The 22500-nt window shown below is 44.1% G+C and overlaps 1 protein-coding gene across 1 annotated transcript in view; it reads right to left on the bottom strand.

Annotated features, from left to right (window-relative positions):
• The window catches only part of cacna1ha (calcium channel, voltage-dependent, T type, alpha 1H subunit a), a 96406-nt gene that overhangs the window by 30461 nt on the left and 43445 nt on the right, over positions 1–22500 (bottom strand). The window contains exons 3-9 of the mRNA XM_056406843.1: positions 12315–12426; positions 11640–11773; positions 10467–10564; positions 9131–9290; positions 5668–5956; positions 2409–2501; positions 773–1011 (exon numbers count right to left, since the gene is read on the bottom strand). Of these exons, the coding sequence (XP_056262818.1) occupies positions 773–1011; positions 2409–2501; positions 5668–5956; positions 9131–9290; positions 10467–10564; positions 11640–11773; positions 12315–12426 (1125 nt within the window). The remainder of the gene's footprint in view (positions 1–772; positions 1012–2408; positions 2502–5667; positions 5957–9130; positions 9291–10466; positions 10565–11639; positions 11774–12314; positions 12427–22500) is intronic.

The raw sequence follows: 22500 nt of genomic DNA, 5'->3' as shown, positions 1-22500 counted from the left end.
AATAAAGACACTAAAGACGATAAAGACACTAAAGACAATGAAGACAATAAAGACACTAAAGACAATGAAGACACTAAAGACAATAAAGACACTAAAGACAATGAAGACACTAAAGGCAATGAAGACACTAAAGACACTAAAGACAATAGAGACAATAAAGACACTAAAGACAATGAAGACAATAAAGACAATGAAGACAATGAAGACAATAAAGACAATAGAGACAATAAAGACACTAAAGACAATGAAGACAATAAAGACACTAAAGACAATGAAGACAATGAAGACACTAAAGACAATAAAGACAATAAAGACACTAAAGACAATGAAGACACTAAAGACAATGAAGACAATAAAGACACTAAAGACAATAGAGACAATAAAGACACTAAAGACAATGAAGACAATAAAGACACTAAAGACAATGAAGACACTAAAGACAATAAAGACACTAAAGACAATGAAGACAATAAAGACACTAAAGACAATGAAGACAATGAAGACACTAAAGACAATAAAGACACTAAAGACAATGAAGACACTAAAGGCAATGAAGACACTAAAGACAATGAAGACAATAAAGACAATAAAGACACTAAAGACAATGAAGACACTAAAGACAATGAAGACACTAAAGACAATGAAGACAATAAAGACACTAAAGACAATAAAGACAATGAAGACACTAAAGACAATGACGCGCTGCACGGAGAGTCCTCGTGAATTCATCGGGTGTAACCGTTGGGTTGACCTCTGACCCGTGCGTCCTCACCTGTGCCAGCCGGAGTAAATCCTCTGCAGCCGGCGGGAGAGCTTTCGGTACAGGTGGCTGACGTAGCGCAGCATCTCCTCGTAGCACGAGCCCGGCTCGCTGTAGCTGGCCAGCGTGGAGTCGTTGGACATGTAGCGGGCGCGCTGCTCCCGCATCAGGGCGTTCTCACGCTGCTTCGTCTCAGAGAACTGGGTGGCGATGACCACGAGGCACAAGTTGATCATGAAGAAAGAGCCCACCTGGACGGGGGAGGGGGGGGGGCAGAGGGATGAGGCTGCAGCATAGTGACGTAGTCCACTACCCCAAAAAAACTACTATATAAAATGCGTTATATATATATTTTTTGGTATATATATATATATGTGTATATATATATATAAATAAATAAAAGATATATATATATATTTTTGTATAAATATATAAAGTTATATATGTATCTTTATATAAAGATATATATATAAATATATATACATTTAAATATATATACACATATAAATATATAAGGATATATATCTATATATTCATGTATAAATATATATAAATACAAATATATATGTATAAATATAAAGATATATATAAATATAAAGATATACACATGAAGATATACAAATATTTAAAAAACATACATATAAAGATATATATAAGATGTAATAATATTTGTTTTAAATATATATACATACATACATACGTGTGTGTGTGTAACCTTCCCCTGTTACTTAAATATTTAATTCCAGGAACAACTCACTGTTGACTTTCTACCTTTTTTCGAGGTGTTAAAGTAACAATCATCCACCTTGGAGCGGATCCATTATTCTGATGAAAGCTCGCTCAGGAATATTGAAATTTAAAAATCGCTCTCCGGTGCTCCGGCGGCCTGGACAGGAAAGTGAGAAATATCTCTCACTTCTTTAAAGTAATGTCTCTTTTTTAAAGGTCATTACTGTCTGTTACGGGGGGAATTAGACGAGCGCCTCCTCTCGTGTGAAACTCTGTTCTGACAATCCCCCCCCCCCACACACACACACATGTATTTGCATAAGTAGCACTTTTACATCAGGCGACAGCTTTCTGAAATATTCTTTAAAAAACCCAACAGGATGAAGGGGGGAGAAGAGGCCCGATAAGAAGGGGGGGGAGGTTTGCTTTAGAAAAGTTCAATTTCACAGAAATATCTTTAAAGAAGTAGTGAGCTGCAGATTATGAAAAGATGTTAAAAAAAAGAAAAAAGAAGAGGCTTAAAGAAATCGGCTTCTCAGATCGCTGCAAAATACTAGATTTAAAATAGAAGGGTATAAAGAACTCAATGCTTGTCACTCGTGCTGGACTAAGGGCTGGACTAAGGGCTGGATTAATGGCTGGACTAAGGGCTGGACTAAGTGCTGGACTAAGGGCTGGACTAAGGGCTGGACTAAGTGCTGGACTAAGGGCTGAACTAAGTGCTGGACTAAGGGCTGGACTAAGGGCTGGACTAAGGGCTGGACTAAGGGCTAGTGTGTGTGGCTCTGGGCCAGATATTTGGGAAACCCCATCAAAAGTGTTGTTTTTCAGTCATTTTGTTGCTATTTGGGACCTCAGAACACATTCAAATATCAGGAAACAACAACAACAAATTCAATAAATGGGTGGAGGTACTTACAATAATGAGTAGTATAAAATATATAAAATTGTAGAAGGAGTGAGCGTCCATGACATAGTACATGATATCTACCCATCCTTCCAGTGTGATGACCTGGTGGGGGACACAAAGACACACACACACACACACACACACACACACACACACTGCATTATAATACATGTTATCTTCAAAAACATACGAGAAACACAACACACACACAGACACAGAGGACACACACACGCACAAAGACACTGAGGACACACACACTGCATTATAACACATGTTATCTTCAAAAACATAGGAGAAACACAACACACACACACAGACACAGATACTGAGAGGACACACACACGCATAAAGACACTCAGAGGACACACACACTGCATTATAACACGTTATCTTCAAAAACATAGGAGAAACACAACACACACACACACACACAGACACAGACACTGAGAGGACACACACACATAAAGACACTCAGAGGACACACACGCACAAAGACACACGCACAAAGACACTCAGAGGACACAGCATTTGCATTTCTGTTTTTCATGGCTCTTCCTCAGAGGAAATCCTGTGGTGTCCCTCCAACCTCTTCCATGTGTGTGTGTGTGTGTGTGTGTGTGTGTGTGCCATACCTGTATATCCAGAAACAGTCATACTCAAAGCTACCTTAAGCACACACACACACACACGTTGAAAGGAAAGACGAGCTTCTCGGCCGACCTTGGCTCTGATTTAAGAGGCGAGGGACTTGAACACGTCACCCCCCAGCCCCCCCCCCCGGGCCCCCGCCCCTCCCGCCATCGGTGGACCGCCTTGTAGATCAGAGGCAGCGAGCGGTGCGTCCTGCGCTGCATATTAATGGCTCGTGGCGCTCTGACTGTCTGAATGGATTGATCAACGCGTTGTTATTGGGCCCTGGGGGCGGTCTTGCAGAACAACTGTGTGTACAGGTCAATAGTCATTAACCTGCATGTGGCTTGATGGACACGTTGGACTGGTGACCTTGAGATGCCTTCACTAGTCATCCTTTGACCCCCCCCCCCCGCGTACATGTGCCACCCCTCCAACACTAATCACTTCTTCCAGCCCGTTCTACCGACTGGGTTGTTGCTTTTTTTCAATATTATCATATTGATAGTATTATTTTCTTTTGCAAAATTATTTTCTTTTATAAAATTATTTTTCTTTTATAAAATGATTATATTTTATACAATTATTTAAGTTTATAACATGATTACATTTTATCAAAATAAAATTTTGAATTACATTTGACAAAATATCATAAACAAAAAATATTAAATTTGACGATTATTTTAGATTACAAAATTATTTCATTTTACAAAAATGTAACTTTAATTTTGCTAAATAATTAATTTCCCCAAAAAATATTAAATTTTGCAAAAATATTATTTTTCACAAAGAAATATTAAATTGGTCAAAATTATAAAATGTTGCGAAACTAAATTTTTCTTACAAAATTATTACATTTAGCAAAATAATTCATTTTACAAAAGTATTTCCTTTTCCAAAATAATTTCATTTTACAAAATAGTTTTACTAAATGTTTGTTTTTTAATTATATTGTGTCGATTGGTTTCATTGTTTCATCTCATGTTTTATCTTTAAGCTTAACTTAGTTTGTCTTTATCAGACTTCCCTTTTTTTTATTGGCTTGCTTTTGCTGCTTTATTTCGGGTTTGATCAACACCCTCCCGCGAGGTCAGGTGACATCACTCGTAGGGACCCGATGGAGCCACAGGGCCACCACTGTGACTCCCTAACAGCTGTCTGCAGGAGCCACAGGGAGGGCCACCCGAGTCAACTCACTTCAGAGCCCCGGGCTGAAGGCTGAAATGTTTCATTCATGCTCCTCATATGTTCCGATACTAAGGGAATAAGAAGGCTGGAGGCGGGAACTCCGTTAACTTTCAGGAGAGCCGTCATTTCAACTAACTTTCCCACCACTTGTTTCATTTCACTCATCAGCTGTTGACACACAGTCTGTCCTTTACAGAGAGGTTATGTAATGTTGTAGCGTTATCTACATGCAGTACAGCCCCGGCTTGTCGCCTCGCACCACGACACCGAGCAGCGGCGGCTCCGGCTTTTACAATCTTCATTCTGCATCTACCTCTCAATATATTTCGTTAAACGCACACATCACATCACATACCTGGCAACAACAACAACAACACAACTCATCCAAGACTCTAAGTCTAAGTGATGCTTAGTGCTAAACCCTCGGAAAAGAAAAAGAAGAATATTTTAAGCCTCTAACCGCTGAGCCGAGACCGCACACACACACACACACACCTTTGGGGGTAATTTGGGGTTAAATCTCCCTCTCAGAAAAGTCATGTTGCGCAACTCAAAGTCCATTAGACACAAGCACGGATCCGTGGCGGTGGGAGTTCGTATCACAGCAGCACAGACGGTGTGAGCGCGGAGACGGCGATAAGGAAAAGCCTCGCCGCGGCGTCCCCGAGGAGATGGAACCTGATGCAGGAAATGAGACTTTCAAAAAGACCCAGCGTGAGGAGGGGAACAGGTTTCCAGGTCATGAGGCGGGTAATCCCTGCTCGCTGATGGGCGGAGGGCAGGGATTTATAAGAAAGTGACTTTTCCTCTTATAACAGATTTTGTGTTTGCCATAGAATATAATTTTAACTTGCTTGTCATCATTCTTTTGTTTCATGCATGAGGAAGAAACTCATCTCACTCATATATATATATGTATAGTATACATCTTATTTTTAAAGTGTTCTTATTATTTTAATTTATTCTCTTATTATTATAATATATATATATACACATATACACATATATTATATATTATAATAATAACATAAATATATATACAGTGTACATTTATATATATATATTATTTAGATTTTCTTATTATTATTTCTTAAATGTTCTTATTATTTTAATTTATTTTCTTATTAATATAATATTTATGTATATATAGTATAATAATAATATATATAAATATACACAACATATAAGTATTGTATTAACATATATATATATATTATAATAAGAAGAAGAAAATACATTTAAATAAGAAAATAATAATATAGGAAGACATGTAATATTCTAATGTATGTTTGGAAAAACCTGTTGGAATGAGTTGCCCTACAACTCACCAACAAAATGAGTCTGCTAGTTAGCTGGAAAGCATAAAGAAAAGTTAAATTTCCTTTTTCAATAAATAAAAACAAGAATAACCGTGTTGGCTTCCCCGCTCTGCACCTGCGCCCCTTCTCACCTGGAATATGGCTATCCAGGCGTAGCCGATGTTGTCGAAGTTGACGGCGCCCTTGTGCGGGTTGAAGTCCCCGGGCCGACACACGTTGTAGTACTGGTTCCAGTTGACGCAGCCGTTGACGCTGGCCGGTCCGAGCGGCGCGGCCAGCGAGCAGGCGGCGCCGCCCTCCGCCTGGGGCGGCACGCTGTGGCAGCGCAGCATCCCGTTCTCACGCGGCGCCGAGCAGATGAAAGGGCTGTCTTCACCTTCCTCCGACATGTAGTAAGGACTGATGGACACGTTGTACATCCTGGGGGGGAGAAAGATATGCACTCAATTACTGTTGTTTATTCTACAAGTTATATATTGTTATTTTGGGGATACACTGAGAAAACAATATAAATAATATTTTATTATACAGTATTATTATTCATTCTTATTATATTGATAGTATTATTTTCTTTTGCAAAATTATTTTCTTTTATAAAATGATTTTTTCTTTTACGAAATTATTATATTTTATAAAATAATTGAAGTTCAAAACACAATTACATTTTAAACACATTGAATTTATAAAATATATATATATTTTAAATGCCATTCTACAAAATGTTTTAATTTTATAAAATTTTATTTTCCAGAATTAATGCATTTAATGCAATTAAATCATGCAATCGTAGAAGCAGGACAATGATGTATCTCAGGAATGTGTCTATTATTATCTAAAGGTTTTAAAATGCTTGTATAGAAAAGAGAAATGCACTGGTGTGTGCATTGTTCTCATGAAGCTGGATCCTCCTTTGTGCTCCTCTGAGCGCTCACATCAAGACAGAGATGAGCAAACAGAGTCATTAGCGGGAGTGGAGGGCGTCGTTGAGCTCGTTACACAGGAACACGTCCAATTACAGATGTTACGGTTTCGATTAGCTCAACCACCACCGACTCCGTCGATGATTTACACTCCGGTCATCAATCCCTGGAGAACCGGAGAACAACGACCCGCCAGGTGTGCCTCATCCACCTCGGCTGTAGCCGTATCGTGATGAGCTAACGTCTGCCCTGCAGTTCAATGCTAGAGCCAAAATAAGCAGGAATATAAAATCTCTCTGAGCTAATTAGTCAATTATAAATGTTAAGTTGAATGTACAGTTTACTGCAACTTAATTTAAAAGAGAAAATAACACTTAGTAGACTGGTGGAGCAAGAGGAGGCGGAGTCAGGTGGAGCAAGAGGAGGCGGAGTCAGGTGGGACAAGAGGAGGCGGATTCAGATGGAGAAAGAGGAGACGGAGTCAGGTGGAGTAAGAGGAGGCGGAGTCAGGTAGAACAAGATGAAGCGGAGTCAAGTGGGACAAGAGGAGGTGGAGTCAGGTGGAACAAAAGGAGGCGGAGTCAGATGGAACAAGAGGAGGCGGCGTCAGGTGGGGCAAGAGGAGGTGGAGTCAGGTGGAGCAAGAGGAGGCGGAGTCAGGTGGGACAAGAGGAGGTGGAGTCAGGTAGAACAAGATGAGGCGGAGTCAAGTGGGACAAGAGGAGGCGGAGTCAGGTGGAACAAAAGGAGGCGGAGTCAGGTGGGACAAGAGGAGGCGGAGTCAGGTGGAGCAAGAGGAGGCGGAGTCAGGTGGGACAAGAGGAGGCGGATTCAGATGGAGAAAGAGTCAGGTGGAGTAAGAGGAGGTGGAGTCAGGTGGAGCAAGAGGAGGCGGATTCAGATGGAGAAAGAGGAGGTGGAGTCAGGTGGAACAAGAGGAGGATGGACTGTGTTTCCAGGAATATAATAGATGTTTTTTATCTTGCTCCTCTTGTGTATCGACTTCATTTACTTACTCTACTGTTGCATAATGACAATAAATTACCCTTGAATTTCACATATTTTAGTATCCATGGTGACAGCTGTTTCCTAGAGACAAATGCATGGCACAGTTCACCTGCGCAGAGATACCTCACGGTGTCCTCACGGGGAGTCACGCTCACTCGAGGAATGAGTCTCGTATGATTGATTATTATAACGTTGCCGTTCCTTTGTTCCCCGTCTCGTGTTTTCTGTCTTTCCTGGTGGCCAACCCTGTGCTTCTCTCTTTTATTATGCATTTCACTTCATATGAAGAAGCGTTCTCTCCATTCTGTGCTGCAGAACACAACCTGAGGGTTCGGGTTAAATACAAAGAAGATTCCCCACCATGAAAATCATCAATTATCTGTACAAAAAAGAAGACAATACTAAAAATATTTGTAAAAAATGTAAAAAGATAAAATAAATAAATGTAAATGAATTTTTAAAAAACTACTAAAGAAAAATAATAAAAAAATTACTTTAAAAAAAATTTCAACAGAAATATTATAATATATACATATTATAATATATATATATATTATTATATTGTTGTTGTTGACTAATGTAATTTTTTTCTAGTATTTATCTTTAAAAAAGTAATTTTCTTTCGATTTTTCTTCTTCTAGTTATTATCTATTTATTTTTATTTATTTATTTTATATTTTTTAATTAAAAATATATATTTTTAGTATTTTCTTGTATATATATATATTTATGTATATGTATTCTGAATATATGAATGCTTTCAATGGTGTTCGCTGTGTCTACCTTTGCAGTACTCAGGAAAAGCCAAAGACAAATTTACACTGATGCAGAGGATAAAGTATCTCTAATCCAATCTAATCTGATTTAATCCAATTACTGCATCAATGTGTACATCACTTTCATGTTGTAGTTCGCGAATGTGAATTATTAATTAACTCCACTGCTGCGCAGCTTGTGAATTCTCTCCCCCCCTGGTGATCGGGTCTTAATTAAACCCAAAGTAATACATCATAATTAATTAGGTGATTATATTTCTTGTCATTAATCGGAAAACTACAAAGCAACGGGAAGGCGTTGGATGAACTTGGGGAAGTAAAAAGTGCAACGTTGCCCTCGGAAATGTAGAAGCAGAAGAATAAACTACAAGAGGAGAAACTCAAGTGAAATACAAGTAACTCAGGATGTGCAGCCAGAATGGAGAGAACGCTTCTTCATATGGAGTCAGGAGGGATCTGAGACAACACGACTCTCTCTCTTCCTCTCTAGTTTATTATTATTGATATGTTTGTGTTCGGAGTGTGAGAGGCCATATGGGGGGGTCACATCCAGGGGGCGCTACGCAGTCAGTGAACAACTCCTGTGTTTCTGGCACAGCTGACAGATACACCATGACAACTCAAAAACATTCTCTCACTAGAGAGGACGAGGAAGAGGAGGAAGGATGGAAACTGAAGGAGAAATAAAAAGGAAAGATCATGTTTGAGTCAAGTTGAGCTGGTTTGAAGAGTCCATGTGTGGTGGAGGCGGAGCAGGCCGCCATGTGGACTTGCAAAACTGAAAATAACTTCATCTAATTCCATCCATCTTTGACCGAGAGCGTCTTGAGGAGGATTCTACCTCCAGGATACAGAACAGCAAACACTGAAGGAGAAGACAAACGGCTCACGATCGGATGTCCTCTCCCAGGAAGCAGCGGTTGCGCAGTAGTCCCGCCCACAGCTGGACTCCCACGATGCCGAAGATGAAGAAGACGAAGAAGCAGAGGAGGAGGACGTTCCCCAGCATGGGCAAGGTGTCCAACAGCAGCGTCACCAGGATGCGCATACCTGCAGGAGAAGACGGCGTGGGAGATGATCAGGTTAACTTTGTTTAGAGTTCACACACACACACACACACACACACACAGTGACAATACTAAAAGTGACATTTTGACATTATTTCATCCTCGGGGGATTTGAACTCGCAACCTCCTCGTGGCTAATATTATCTAACCGGCATCCACATCCAGCTGTCAGATGTGTTCAGCGTGAGCAGAGTTCTTGTCCTTGAGTTCCCTCACATGAGTTCTGCCCACATATATATATATATATATATATATACTATATATGAATAAAAGAGAAGCAGTGTGACGCAGACTAACATGAAAAGAAAGAAAAAGTGGCCCCAATATATATATATAATTATAATATTATATATGTATATATATAAAATTATAATATTATATATATATGAATAAAAGAGAAGCAGTGTGACGCAGACTAACATGAAAAGAAAGAAAAAGTGGCCCTAATATATATAATTATAATATTATATATGTATATATATAAAATTATAATATTATATATATATGAATAAAAGAGAAGCAGTGTGACGCAGACTAACATGAAAAGAAAGGAAAAGTGGCCCTAATATATATATATAATTATAATATTATATATGTATATATATAAAATTATAATATTATATATATATGAATAAAAGAGAAGCAGTGTGACGCAGACTAACATGAAAAGAAAGAAAAAGTGGCCCTAATATATATATATATAATTATAATATTATATATATACAATTATAATATTATATACACACACACACACACACACACACACACACACACACACACACACACACACACACACACACACACACACACACACACACACACACACACACACACACACACACACACACACACACACACACACACACACACACACACACACACAGAGTAAACACACAGAGTAAACAGTACACGGACGCCGTACTATAGAAATGTCCTCAAACGCCTCACAGCGTCCCCTGAGCTGGATACTTTGGGCTCACTGCTTGGAACAATAGAGACGGGGTTTAAAAAGCTGGATTGTCCCCGAACTTCACTCCCGGCGTTGCAATGCAGTTTGAATTAAACCAGCGCTGTTTAATGGCGCGGTAGAAGCCGACTCTGAGGGTCGTGACACGGGAGGTCAGGAGGTCATGTGACCGCCCCCCCCACATGGACTCACTTGGTACTCTGTTGATGGCCCTCAGGGGCCGGAGCACCCGGACGGTGCGGATGGCGGACAGACTGGCGTTGTGGCCATTCAGAGAGTACTCCATCACCCTGGAGACACGGGGAGAGAACTTTACTTCAGCTGTATCGCCACACAACAACAACAACAACAACATCCGAGACTGCCACAAATATCACAATGCTTCCCACATAATTACTGCACGTATGACATTTAATTACATGGAGTCATAAGTGCCCTGTGACAAGAAGAAGAAGGCGGAGACGGACAGGTGCGGCCGTCGTCGTGCCGGCTGGGTGAGGAGTGGGCGTGGTCACACTGGGCGAGGTGGGAGGGTCTAAAGGCATGTCTTGCTGCTGATTGGCCCTCGCCTCAACGTACACGGTCGCTCTAGCCTGTAGTCTGGGAGTCCAGTCCGACGCTCTCTGGTAGACATTGTGTGTGTCATATGGAGGACTTGAACATGTCTTAAGTATAAATAAACAAATAAATGCATGAATAAATAAAGGAATAAATAAATAAATTAATGCTTAAATATATTTAAAAAATATTCCATTTATTCCTACATTTATTTAAGCATTTATTTATTTATTCCTGTATTTATTCATGCATTTATTTATACTTAAGACATTTTAAGTCCTCCAGAGGGTCACTTTGTTCCTAGTCAAAAATATGATGGAAGTATAAGTTGTTAATTTGTTGGGGTTGATACCTTTTGTTACACAACATTGGTGCTAAATTTAAAACTCTTTTAACCAGATATACCTCGTTTACCACGATATTATATTACATATATCACACATAAAGCAGAAGCTTGAGGAAAAACATAGAAAACGCTGTGGTTTCTGCTCAATGTGTATTGTTTCGATGACTCCTCTGAGCCACACGTCGCTTAATGCCCGAGGTCTTCAGCCTGGTTGTGTTTCACGAGGTCACAACAGGTCAAATTATACGTATTTAAACATGTAAATGGTTTTTATGGGGATGAAGATGATCACATGATGAGACAGTCGGGCTCATTGGAGCCAAAGAGTCTCGGCTCTCCGGTCAATTTAAGACAGAAATATTCAAAACACACTATTTAACTTTTTTTTTTTTATGTCATATTTATACTTCATTGAAAAGACAAATGCATCGCGATCGACCCGCCGGTCGGATCAGACCCACCCCGCCATGACGATGACGAAGTCCAGCTGGTTCCACTTGTCGCCGAGGTAACAATTGGGCCCGAAGATCCCCAGAGCCACCATCTTGACGACCATCTCCACGGCGAAGAAGACGAAGATGCAGTCGTCCAACACCTGAAGAGAGAAAACACACACACACACACACACACACTCAGGTGGAATATCACACTCAGAACAGGAAGGTGATTAACTCATATAGACAGAGGAAGCTCCTCGTTAACTTTCCTTAGACGCTGAGGGTGTCGGAAAAGAATATAATTCGTGGCTCCATTAGTTAGTCTCATCCCAGCGGGGGGGGGGGGGGGGTCTCTGGTTATGGCTGCGTCTCAATTAACTAGACGTCTTACTACCGTCTGCATCTGAATATAATGAGCGCGAGACAAGTGAGACGAAGAGAATGAAAGAAATTACCATTTGTTTACACATTGTCGTTGTCATTGTTGTTGTTGTCGCTCTTCCTGATACTTCATAAACAAATAAGCCCCGTGTGTCCTTCACATTTGGCTCTATGAGTGATGCGAGGAAATAAAATAAGTAACAACGTGGTCTGACAGCGAGAGGCGCTCATGTGGAAGAAGAAGGCGCCACCTCGGCGTCACGGGGGGGGGGGGGGGCGTCACCAAGGGGAATGTGGGCGGGGCGTCGCACGACTGACCTGGAGGATGCGGCACCACTCCAACTCGCAGGTGACGTCTTCGCAGGGCTGGAACATCCCCAGAGTCACGCAGTTCAGCAGGATGACCAGCATGGACACGTGCTCGAACCACGTGGGGGGGGGGGGCAGTTAAGGCTGAACACACACACGTGTGACACACACACACACACAGCAGTGTGCACTGCGGAGGCTGAAACAATAGCGTGATGAATGACTTCCTAATGGACGTAATCTGCTCCCGGGACGTCTGCGCTGCATCCGGTGGCATCGCTCCTCTAACTGATGGATAATTAGAGAGAAGAGATGTGCATCACAACAAGGGAGGAGGAGGGGGGGGGGGGTGTAATCCCGCTACTTTCCACAAGGACGAAGAGCAGTATCTCGGGGATAAAACCCGTCACACGTCGCCCCGCCGACCCGACTGGAACATCCCCCCGTGACTAATCTACGGTTGGTTTCCTTTCCTTCATCCCCTTGTTGGATTATCTCCTCGAGGAGGAGGAGGAGCCACGTTTTACGTGAAGGTCGCCGGCTGGACTTCTATCGACCTTTTGGGTTTATTTTTCTGGTCACGTGACGAGAGCTTCAGTTCGAGAGTCTTAACCGCGCGGCCGAGAGAAGGAGATTTCCCTGAGTTTTTTTTTTCTCCATCCGTCGAATTTCTCTCGCATTCTTGTTTCTATCCGCTTGTTATTATTATTATTTTTTTAAGACGACAGATCTGGAAAAACCTCCTTCCAAAATTCCCGAAACGTTCTCTTGTTTCTCCTCTTCACAAGCAAATTACAAATCTGGAAACGGCTCCACCGCCATGTGTGTGCACCCGATCAGTGTACAGCCGGCAAAACGGGGCACACACATCAATGCAGTCTATAAGAACACACACACACGCACACACACACACACACACGTGAGTTGCAGTGCTCCCGTTTTCCCGTGGTGAAGTTCTGGTGTAATTAGAGAGGGACTTGAAGCAGAAAACAAACAGTGACCATCGTCTTCTTCGTCGCTCGCACACAGACGGACTCACAAAGACACACACACACGTGCAGTCAAATTAAGTTCATTACACACACACACACACACAGACAAACAGACACACACGGACAATGGGAACTCTCCGCTGCGATCGGGCCGAGGTCGGCGCTCGTGTCAGCGGAAAAATCTGACCTGAAACTTTGCGTTTCCCCCCCGGTGGCCGTTGGGAGTAATGACGCCTCGGGGCTTCCTGGACGTCCCGAGGCGATGACGGCGCTCAGTCGGCGTCTTCATATTTCACTTCCTTCAGACTAAACATGTCCAAACATGTGCTGCCGGGGACAGCTTACCCTCCTTTTGATCACGTGAATCAGCGCCACTTCATCCTTCTTCATCCTCACAGACATTTGGGGGGAATCGTCTCAGTCGGCGTATGAATTATTGAGTTAAGGCGCAAAAAAAATGTTAATAAAAACTGGTACGTGAGGTCCGTGTGACCTTTGACCTCCAGAATCAGATTCCATTGGGAGGTTTAGGAGCCAAATGGGAAGAAATGAACGCAAATCCTGAGATATCGGGTATTTTTTTACGATGCCACACAACCGCACATAAAAAATTTTAATTAGGATAAAAACAAACTAATTTAACTTTTACTTTAAAAAAGGTGTCATTCAACATTCAACAAAGAAAAAGCTCTAACAAATGTTCTTAATTTGTTTGTAATTGAGGAGCACGCATCGCTCCCGTCGGTAAGCGTCGCGTTCAGAGACCAATTGAAAAATAAATTATGCAATCCAGACGAGGTGCGTTCCACGAGAACGAACACGCGGTCGTCTGGGTAACGAGGGCTCGGCGAAACTCTGAGGCTGCGATCGGACCGAGTTTGAGGCAACTGAAGAAACCCGGCTCGATTCTTCACCTCCTTTAAAAAGGGAAGAACAGCAGCAAAAAATGTTAAAATGACAAAGAGTAAAACATCCAGAGCAACACACACATGAATGTGAACGCACAAACATCCAGAATATAAAACAGAGAGAGGGAACACGTCCGAGAAATGAAAACATCGTCCATAACACTGTCGCCATGAGAGACGGAGACGCCTTCCATCACAGAGAAGATGCCCGGGGCCACACACACACACACACTGACACACACACACACTGACACACACACACACACACAAACACACACAGTTGTGTTTTTAAGAGCTCCCGGTCTTGTTCAGGTCGATTGATGCGTCTCACTGGATGTGAGGGACGGTGGTGGCAGCGACCTGTCAATCACCTGGTAGCCCCGCCCCTAAAGCGCCCCCTGCTGCATGGTCTGTGTGACTCTAAATAGTTAATGATGTACTAAATGATGACATCATGCTGTATAGAAGAAGACTTGAAACTAGAGAAGGAGATTAAATCAAGAGAGGAGTCATTTATATAGACTTCTATACAACCAGAGGAGTCGCCCCCTGGTGGTCAGGAGAGAGAATGCGGCTTTAACACATGAGGCATAGACTTCTATACAACCAGAGGAGTCGCCCCCTGGTGGTCAGGAGAGAGAATGCGGCTTTAACACATGAGGCATAGACTTCTATACAACCAGAGGAGTCGCCCTCTAGTGGTCAGTAGAGAGAATGCAGCTTTAACACATGAGGCATAGACTTCTATACAACCAGAGGAGTCGCCCTCTAGTGGTCAGTAGAGAGAATGCAGCTTTAACACATGAGGCATAGACTTCTATACAACCAGAGGAGTCGCCCTCTAGTGGTCAGTAGAGAGAATGCAGCTTTAACACATGAGGCATAGACTTCTATACAACCAGAGGAGTCGAGGATGCTGAAGAGAGGTAGACGGAGCATCGTTTACACGTGTGAGCATGTGACTCAGTTTTTTTTTTTCATGTACTGAAATGCGACAATACAAGTAAACAACACACACACACACACACACACACACACACACACACACACCACAATGTAATGTGAAGCACTCGTAAGCTCCTGTTTAATTCGTACCACTCTGTCATAAGTCTCACACCGACAGCGACTGTGATAACACTTACTCACATTGGCTACAAATGCATAGCGATGTGTGTGTGTGTGTGTGTGTGTGTGTGTGTGTGTGTGTGTGTGTGTGTGTGTGTGTGTGTGTGTGTGAACAATGGTTTGCAGGTTGTGTTCCTCCGAGCTGACATGGAGAGCACAGCACCTTCTCACGGTCGAAGGACAACAACAATGCCCTTGGCACACAAGCTGGAATCCACTGGACACACACACACACGCACACACACACACACACACACACACACAGTCAATCCCACTCCAGTTGAGCTGCCAGGCCGGTGCAGAGAGAGAGAGAGCAGGAGGAGAGAGGAAGAGGAGGAAGTGAAAGAGGAAGAAGAGGATAACGAGGAAGAGGAGGAGGAAGGAGGATGCAGTAAAAAACTAAAGTAACACAATATGAGAGAAACAGTTGTCCAGTCGGAAAAAAGAACGACAACAACTCGCCTCATTAAATCAAGTGATGTTGTCTCTCTTTCTCATCCTGTTATCACTTCCTTCCTCCTCCCTTTCTTCTTTCTTTCTTTCTTTCTTCCTTCCTTCCTTCCTTCCTTCCTTCCTTCCTTCCTTCCTTCCTTCCTTCCTTCCTTCCTTCCTTTTCACCCTCGCTCCTCCTTCCTCCCAGGGTTCTCTACCTGTGTTACAGAGGCGTCACAGTCCAGCTGCACACCCTCCTCTCTGTGTGTAAGCCACGCCCACCTCGTCAGTGTAACTCCCTTCACCTGCTCACTCACCTGCCTCCGATCGCTAATCAGGTCCTTTAGGCTCCTCCCCCCCAGACACACCTCGACAGATCTCTCTCTCTCTCTCTCTCTCAGTGTTTTCACATCACACTCTCCACCTCTCGTTCTTGGACCGATCACCTGTTGCCTGTTGCCGTTTAACCCGGCGGCCCGACCCCCTGTGACCCGGCCCCCGGTGACCCGACCCCCGGTGACCCCGCCCGTGACCTTTACTCTGCCGGCTGTTTCCAGAGCTTTAAATAAAAGGTCAAAGAAAAGTGCAAATCCAAGCCGGTCGCCTCTCGTCCTTTAAAGTTTAATCTGAAGAGCAAGCTCACAAATAAAAACTCGATATTATATATTTAATTTAATTCTTGCCGCCAGAACACCCTCCGTCTACGGGAAGATTCAAATTTCAAATAAAAAAGGTAAATATTAAAATATTAAAAATTCATAATGGAATGTTCGATGTGGAAATAAAAGTAAATAAAAGTAATAATGTTGCTACATATACGATACACAGACATATTAATGTGTTCATTACATACGATGTGAAATGAGCCAAATGAGCGATCCAGCAGGTTGATATCAACATCTCCCCCTTTCTGTCCCCTCCCCCAACACCCTCTTCCTCCTTCCCTCCTTCCCTAGTTCCTTGACCTTCACCCCTCCTCACTCTCTTTACCCCCCCCCCCCCACACACATTATCCACGTTATCCATCTCTCCTCTCAGCTTTTAACCTCCCTCTCTTCATCTAAGCCCCTCCCCCCTCCACTCCCCCATATTTACATTTTCTTCCATCCTCTTGTGCAATCCATTTCTTCCCCTCCCCCTTCATCTTTCATGCTCCGGTTCATCCCCCTTTCATTAGAGGAGAGCAAACTCAATCCCATCAGATGTAAAACCTAATCACACTCTGTACTTAGGTCGATCGGAAGGGCAGCACCCTGTGTGTGTGTGTGTGTGTGTGTGTGTGTGTGTGTGTGTGTGTGTGTGTGTGTGTGTGTCTGTGTGTGTGTTTTGTGTTATAATGAGGATACCCATTCAAGTGTACTTCGTCCTTTCCTTGTCCCCTTTGTACTTCATACTTTGGACCAGCTAGGATCCTAAAACCCAGAGAGGACGTCTAGAACTGAGGCCCTGTTGTTGGATTTAGGCTGGGTTAAGATTAGGTTAAGATTAGGTTAAAATTGGGTTAAGATTGGGTTAAGATTAGGTTAAAATTGGGTTAAGATTAGGTTAAAATTGGGTAGGATTAGGTTCAAATTGGGTTCAGATTAGGTTAAGATTGGGTTAAGATTATATTAAGATTAGGTTAAGATTGGGTTAAGATTATGTTAAAATTGGGTTAGGATTAGGTTAAAATTGGGTTCAGATTAGGTTAAAATTAGGTTAAAATTGGGTTAAGATTAGGTTAACATTGGGTTAAGATTAGGTTAAGATTAGGTTAAAATTGGGTTAGGATTAGGTTAAAATTGGGTTCAGATTAGGTTAAAATTAGGTTAAGATTAGGTTAACATTAGGTTAAAATTAGATTGAGATTAGGTTGAGATTGGGTTATGTTCTGAACCGGAACAAACCGGTTTCTGCTACACCATGAGCTTCTCCCACCCATGTGTCCTCCGTCCTTCCTTCCTTCCTCCTTCCTTCCTCCTTCCTTTACTGTCGATGATCTCTCTTCCTCCTCTGCATGTCCTTCCTTTCCTTCTCTACCTCTACTGCTCCCCTCCCCCATATTTGTCTCCTCCTCCCTTCTCTTCCTTCCCTTCTCTCATCCCCAACTCCTCCGTTCTCTCTCCTCCTCTTTCGCCTCCCAGTGATCCGTCTCACTCCATCGATGTTGCAGGCGGAGTGAGGAGGAGTGAGGAGGAGAGAGGAGGAGTGAGAGGGAGTGAGGAGGAGTCAGGAGGAGTGAGGAGGAGAGAGAAGGAGTGAGGAGGAGTGAGCCTTTAGTTATCAAGCTCCTCTTTTATGGAACCAGCTTCCAATTTCAGTCCGGGAGGCAGACACAGTCACCTCGTTTAAGAGTAGACTTAAGACCTTCCTCTTTGACAGAGCTTATAGTTAGGGCTGAATCAGGTTCACCTGGTCCAGCCCCTTGATATGCTGCTATAGGCTTATAGCTGCCGGGGGACGTTTAGGATGCACTGAGTACCTATCTCCTCTTTTTTCTCTCCTTAAGGATGAATTTTCATCTCTCAATCACACCTTACTAACTCTGCCTTCTCCCCGGAGTCCTTTTGACTTCACGTCTCATGGGGTCATCGGACCCTATGAGACGGCATAGATCCTATCTGCCTGATGGATCGTCTGGGTCGTGGAATTCCTGCTCATGACTACGCCACTGTCCTGTTGAGACTCCGCCCACTCCTCCTCCCCACCGCCATCTGCCTGATGGATCGTGGAGGTCTCCATCGTGGAATATGCCTACTATGAACTATTCATACACTCTGTCATATTCATTGAATGTATTTTAACTCTAAATCGGTCCTTCTGTACACATGACATCTATTGCATCTGTCCATCCTGGAGAGGGATCCTCCTCTGTTGCTCTCCTCCAGGTTTCTTCCCTTTTTTTCCCCCTGAAGGGTTATTTGGGAGTTTTTCCTGGTCCGATGTGAGGTTTTGGGGCAGGGATGTCTATGTGTACAGATTGTAAAGCACTCCGAGACAAATTTGTAATTTGTGAAATTGGGCTATACAAATAAACTGAATTGAATTGAATTGAGAAGGAGTGAGAGGGAGTGAGGAGGAGTAAGGAGGAGTGAGGAGGAGAGAGGAGGAGTGAGACGGAGTGAGAGGAAGAGAGAAGGAGTGAGGAGGAGTGAGAGGGAGTGAGGAGGAGGAGTGAGGAGGAGTGAGGAAGAGTGAGGAGGAGTGAGGAGGAGTGAGGAAGAGTGAGGAGGAGTGAGGAGGAGTGAGGAAGAGTGAGGAGGAGTGAGGAGGAGTGAGGAGGAGTGAGGAGGAGTGAGGAGTGAGGAGGAGTGAGGAGGAGTGAGAGGGAGTGAGGAGGAGTGAGGAGGAGTGAGGAGGAGTGAGGAGGAGTGAGGAGGTGAGGAGGTGAGAGGTGAGGAGGTAGGAGGTGAGGAGTGAGGAGGTGAGGAGTGAGGAGGTGAGGAGGTGAGGAGGTGAGGAGGAGTGAGGAGGTGAGGAGTGAGGAGGAGTGAGGAGGAGTGAGGGGTGAGGAGGTGAGGGGGTGAAGAGGTGAGGGGGGGTGAGGAGGTGAGAGGGTGAGGGGGTGAGGAGGGTGAGGTGAGGAGAGTGAGGAGGTGAGGAGGAGGTGAGGGAGGGAGGAGGAGTGAGGAGGGTGAGGAGGAGTGAGGAGGAGTGAGGAGGGTGAGGAGGTGAGGAGGAGTGAGGAGGGTGAGAGGTGAGGAGGAGGTGAGGAGGTAAGGGGTGAGGAGGGGAGGAGGAGTGAGGAGGAGTGAGAGGGAGTGAGGAGGAGTGAGGAGGAGTGAGGAGGAGTGAGAGGGAGTGAGGAGGAGTGAGGAGGAGTGAGGAGGAGTGAGACTCCGCGGGTCGTGATGATTGTTCACTTCCATCCTGATCTGCCACTAACGACAGACACACTCCATTCCCTCAAACACAACAGCCCCTCCCTCTCTCCCTCTCTCGCTCCCTCTCTCCTCTTTCATCCCTCCATCCCTCCATTCCCCCTCCTCCTCCTGCTCCCCGGAGAGGGGGAGGAGGCAGCAGTGACGCAGGTCCTCCAGGGTTCCCTCCGTCTTTCTCTGCTCCTCTTTTCATCCCTCACTTCACTCCTTCTTCCATCTCGATGTTCACAACACTTTTATTTTTTATTTTCTCCCAGAAACTTTACATCAACTTCCTCCATCGATGGTTCACAGGTGTTCCTCTCCGGGGTTCTGTGTGTGTGTGTGTGTGTGTGTGTGTGTGTGTGTGTGTGTGTGTGTGTGTGTGTGTGTGTGTGTGTGTGTGTGTGTGTGTGTGCGTGTCACGGCGCGTCAGAGAGGAGCAAGGGAGGTGGGAGATGAAGAAAGCCTTAAATAGAACAGCTGCATCTGATGAGGCCTTAAACCAACACACACAAACACACATACCCACACACAAACACACACACAAACACACAAACACACACACACACACAAACACACACACAAACACACAAACACACAAACACACACACAAACACACATCAATGCGCCGGCTGACATTTATAAAGTACATTTATTTTAGGAAAAGACTTAAAGGCTAAATATGGAAACACAGAAGAACTCCTCATGAGACGAGGTGAGAGGAGACCAGCGGCCTCCAGGGCCCAATGCAGAAGATCTGGGGTAACGCCTCCTTCTCCTCTTCCTCCTCTTCCTCCTCCTCTGATGCTCAGCTTCATTTGTATTGAATGCATTTTTCTTTTTAAATTTTTCAGTGGCAGATTTTATGTTTTTAAATGTCTATTTTTTTTTTGTTTCAGACTTTTGGACTGGATCTGTCTTGAGGGGGCGTGGCATCAACGGAGGGTGTGTCGTATCAACGGAGGGGGCGTGGCATACACTGAGAGGGACGTGGCATATGCTGAGGGGCGTGGCATACAGTGAGGGGGCGTGGTATCAAATAAAGGGGCGTGACCTACACTGAGAGGGGCGTGACATTAACTGAGTAGGCGTGGTATCAACTGAGGAGGCGTGGCATCAACTACAGGGGCGTGGCATCAACTGAGGGGGCGTGGCCTCAACATCTTTACCCCTGGTCAACGTCTTCCAGACTCCAGCATCACCCAGGCCCGTAACTATGGGAACCGCGTCTCACTAGCCCCTCCCTCTCTAAGCGTCTCAGACCTCCTGGTTTCCCGTCACCCCGTGATAAACGGCGTGCTGAATTCCTCGCCAGTCTGGTTTTTTAAGATACACTTCAAAATGCATACCAGTCATTCCTCGCTTTCTCCTCTTTGTCCTCCTCCTTCTCCTCTTCCTCCTCCACCATCTTCTCCTTCTCCTCCTCCCCTTCCTCCTCCTCATTTTCCTCCTCCTCGACCTCCTTCTCTTCCTCCTCCTCCTCCTCCTCCTAATCCACGCTGTCAGCCCCTCTACACGTTGTTTTCATCCATTGATCCCGGTAACCGGCTCCGTGAGAAGATCATTAGACGAGGAGGCGGGGCTTCAGGTATGAAACTCCTCGGCGTTACGATGACTCAGAAACAACTTGAATAAAACATTTACAGCTTCTGTAAACCGAGCGCGTCCGTCTACTTTAAACCAATCACGCGTGAGCTCACATTCGAGGCCGAGAGGAGCGACCGCCCGGGGAGCAGGAGGAAGAGTTGGGGTATTAATAGGAGACCATTACATTACGATCACCTCGGGGCGTACGCATCTAAAAACCAACGATTAAGGATAATTACCAGAAAGAGACGTCGACCGGAGACGGAGACGACCAGCGGAAAATCTGTAAATGTGTGAGATGTGTAGCGCTTTCTCTCTCCTGACCACCAGGGGGCGACTCCACTGGTTGTATAGAAGTTGATGCTTCATGTGTTAAAGCTGCATTCTTTCTCCTGACCACCAGGGGGCGACTCATCTGGTTGTATAGAAGTCGATGCTTTATGTGTTAAAGCTGCATGATCTCTCCTGACCACTAGGGGGCGACTCCTCTGGTTGTATAGAAGTCTATGCTTCATGTGTTAAAGCTGCATTCTCTCTCCTGACCACCAGGGGTCGACTCCTCTGGTTGTATAGAAGTCTATGCTTCATGTGTTAAAGCTGCATTCTCTCTCCTGACCACCAGGGGGCGACTCCTCTGGTTGTATAGAAGTCTATGCTTCATGTGTTAAAGCTGCATTCTCTCTCCTGACCACCAGGGGGCGACTCCTCTGGTTGTATAGAAGTCTATATAATGACTGCTCTCTTGATGTATTCCCTCAGTAAACATTGTAAACATGACTTTATGTCTCAATCTCTAGTTTCAAGTCTTCTTCAACCCAACATGACGTTCATAGAAGTCCAAACATAACAATAAAATGTAATTATTGATGACATCACTCCATCAATAAAACTGAAAAAGGAGGAAAATGATCATATTTTTAGTTTTTGAGGGAACTACACTCAGAGGAACCAAAGGTTAAAGCTCAGTGGAAGTATTTCTACCCACCACCAGATGGCCATATGGCCTGCATGGCAGCATATGGACATCTGGACCCCAACCAAGTCATGAGCTGCACACACACACACAAGCTCACACACACACACACACACACACACACACACAAGCTCACACACACACAAGCTCACACACACACACACACACACACACACAAGCTCACACACACACAAGCTCACACACACACAAGCTCACACACATATCTCTAAATGAACACAGAAGTGTGCGGTGCTAGTTCATTTACAGATATGTGTGTGTGTGTGTGTGTGTGTGTGTGTGTGTGTGTGCCCATGCGGGTGAGTATGTGAACCCATG

Source organism: Pseudoliparis swirei, chromosome 23 (assembly GCF_029220125.1).
Source record: "Pseudoliparis swirei isolate HS2019 ecotype Mariana Trench chromosome 23, NWPU_hadal_v1, whole genome shotgun sequence".
Lineage (NCBI taxonomy): Eukaryota > Metazoa > Chordata > Actinopteri > Perciformes > Liparidae > Pseudoliparis > Pseudoliparis swirei.
Note: the sequence above shows the minus strand (reverse complement) of the source record. Positions and strands in the feature narration are given on the sequence as shown.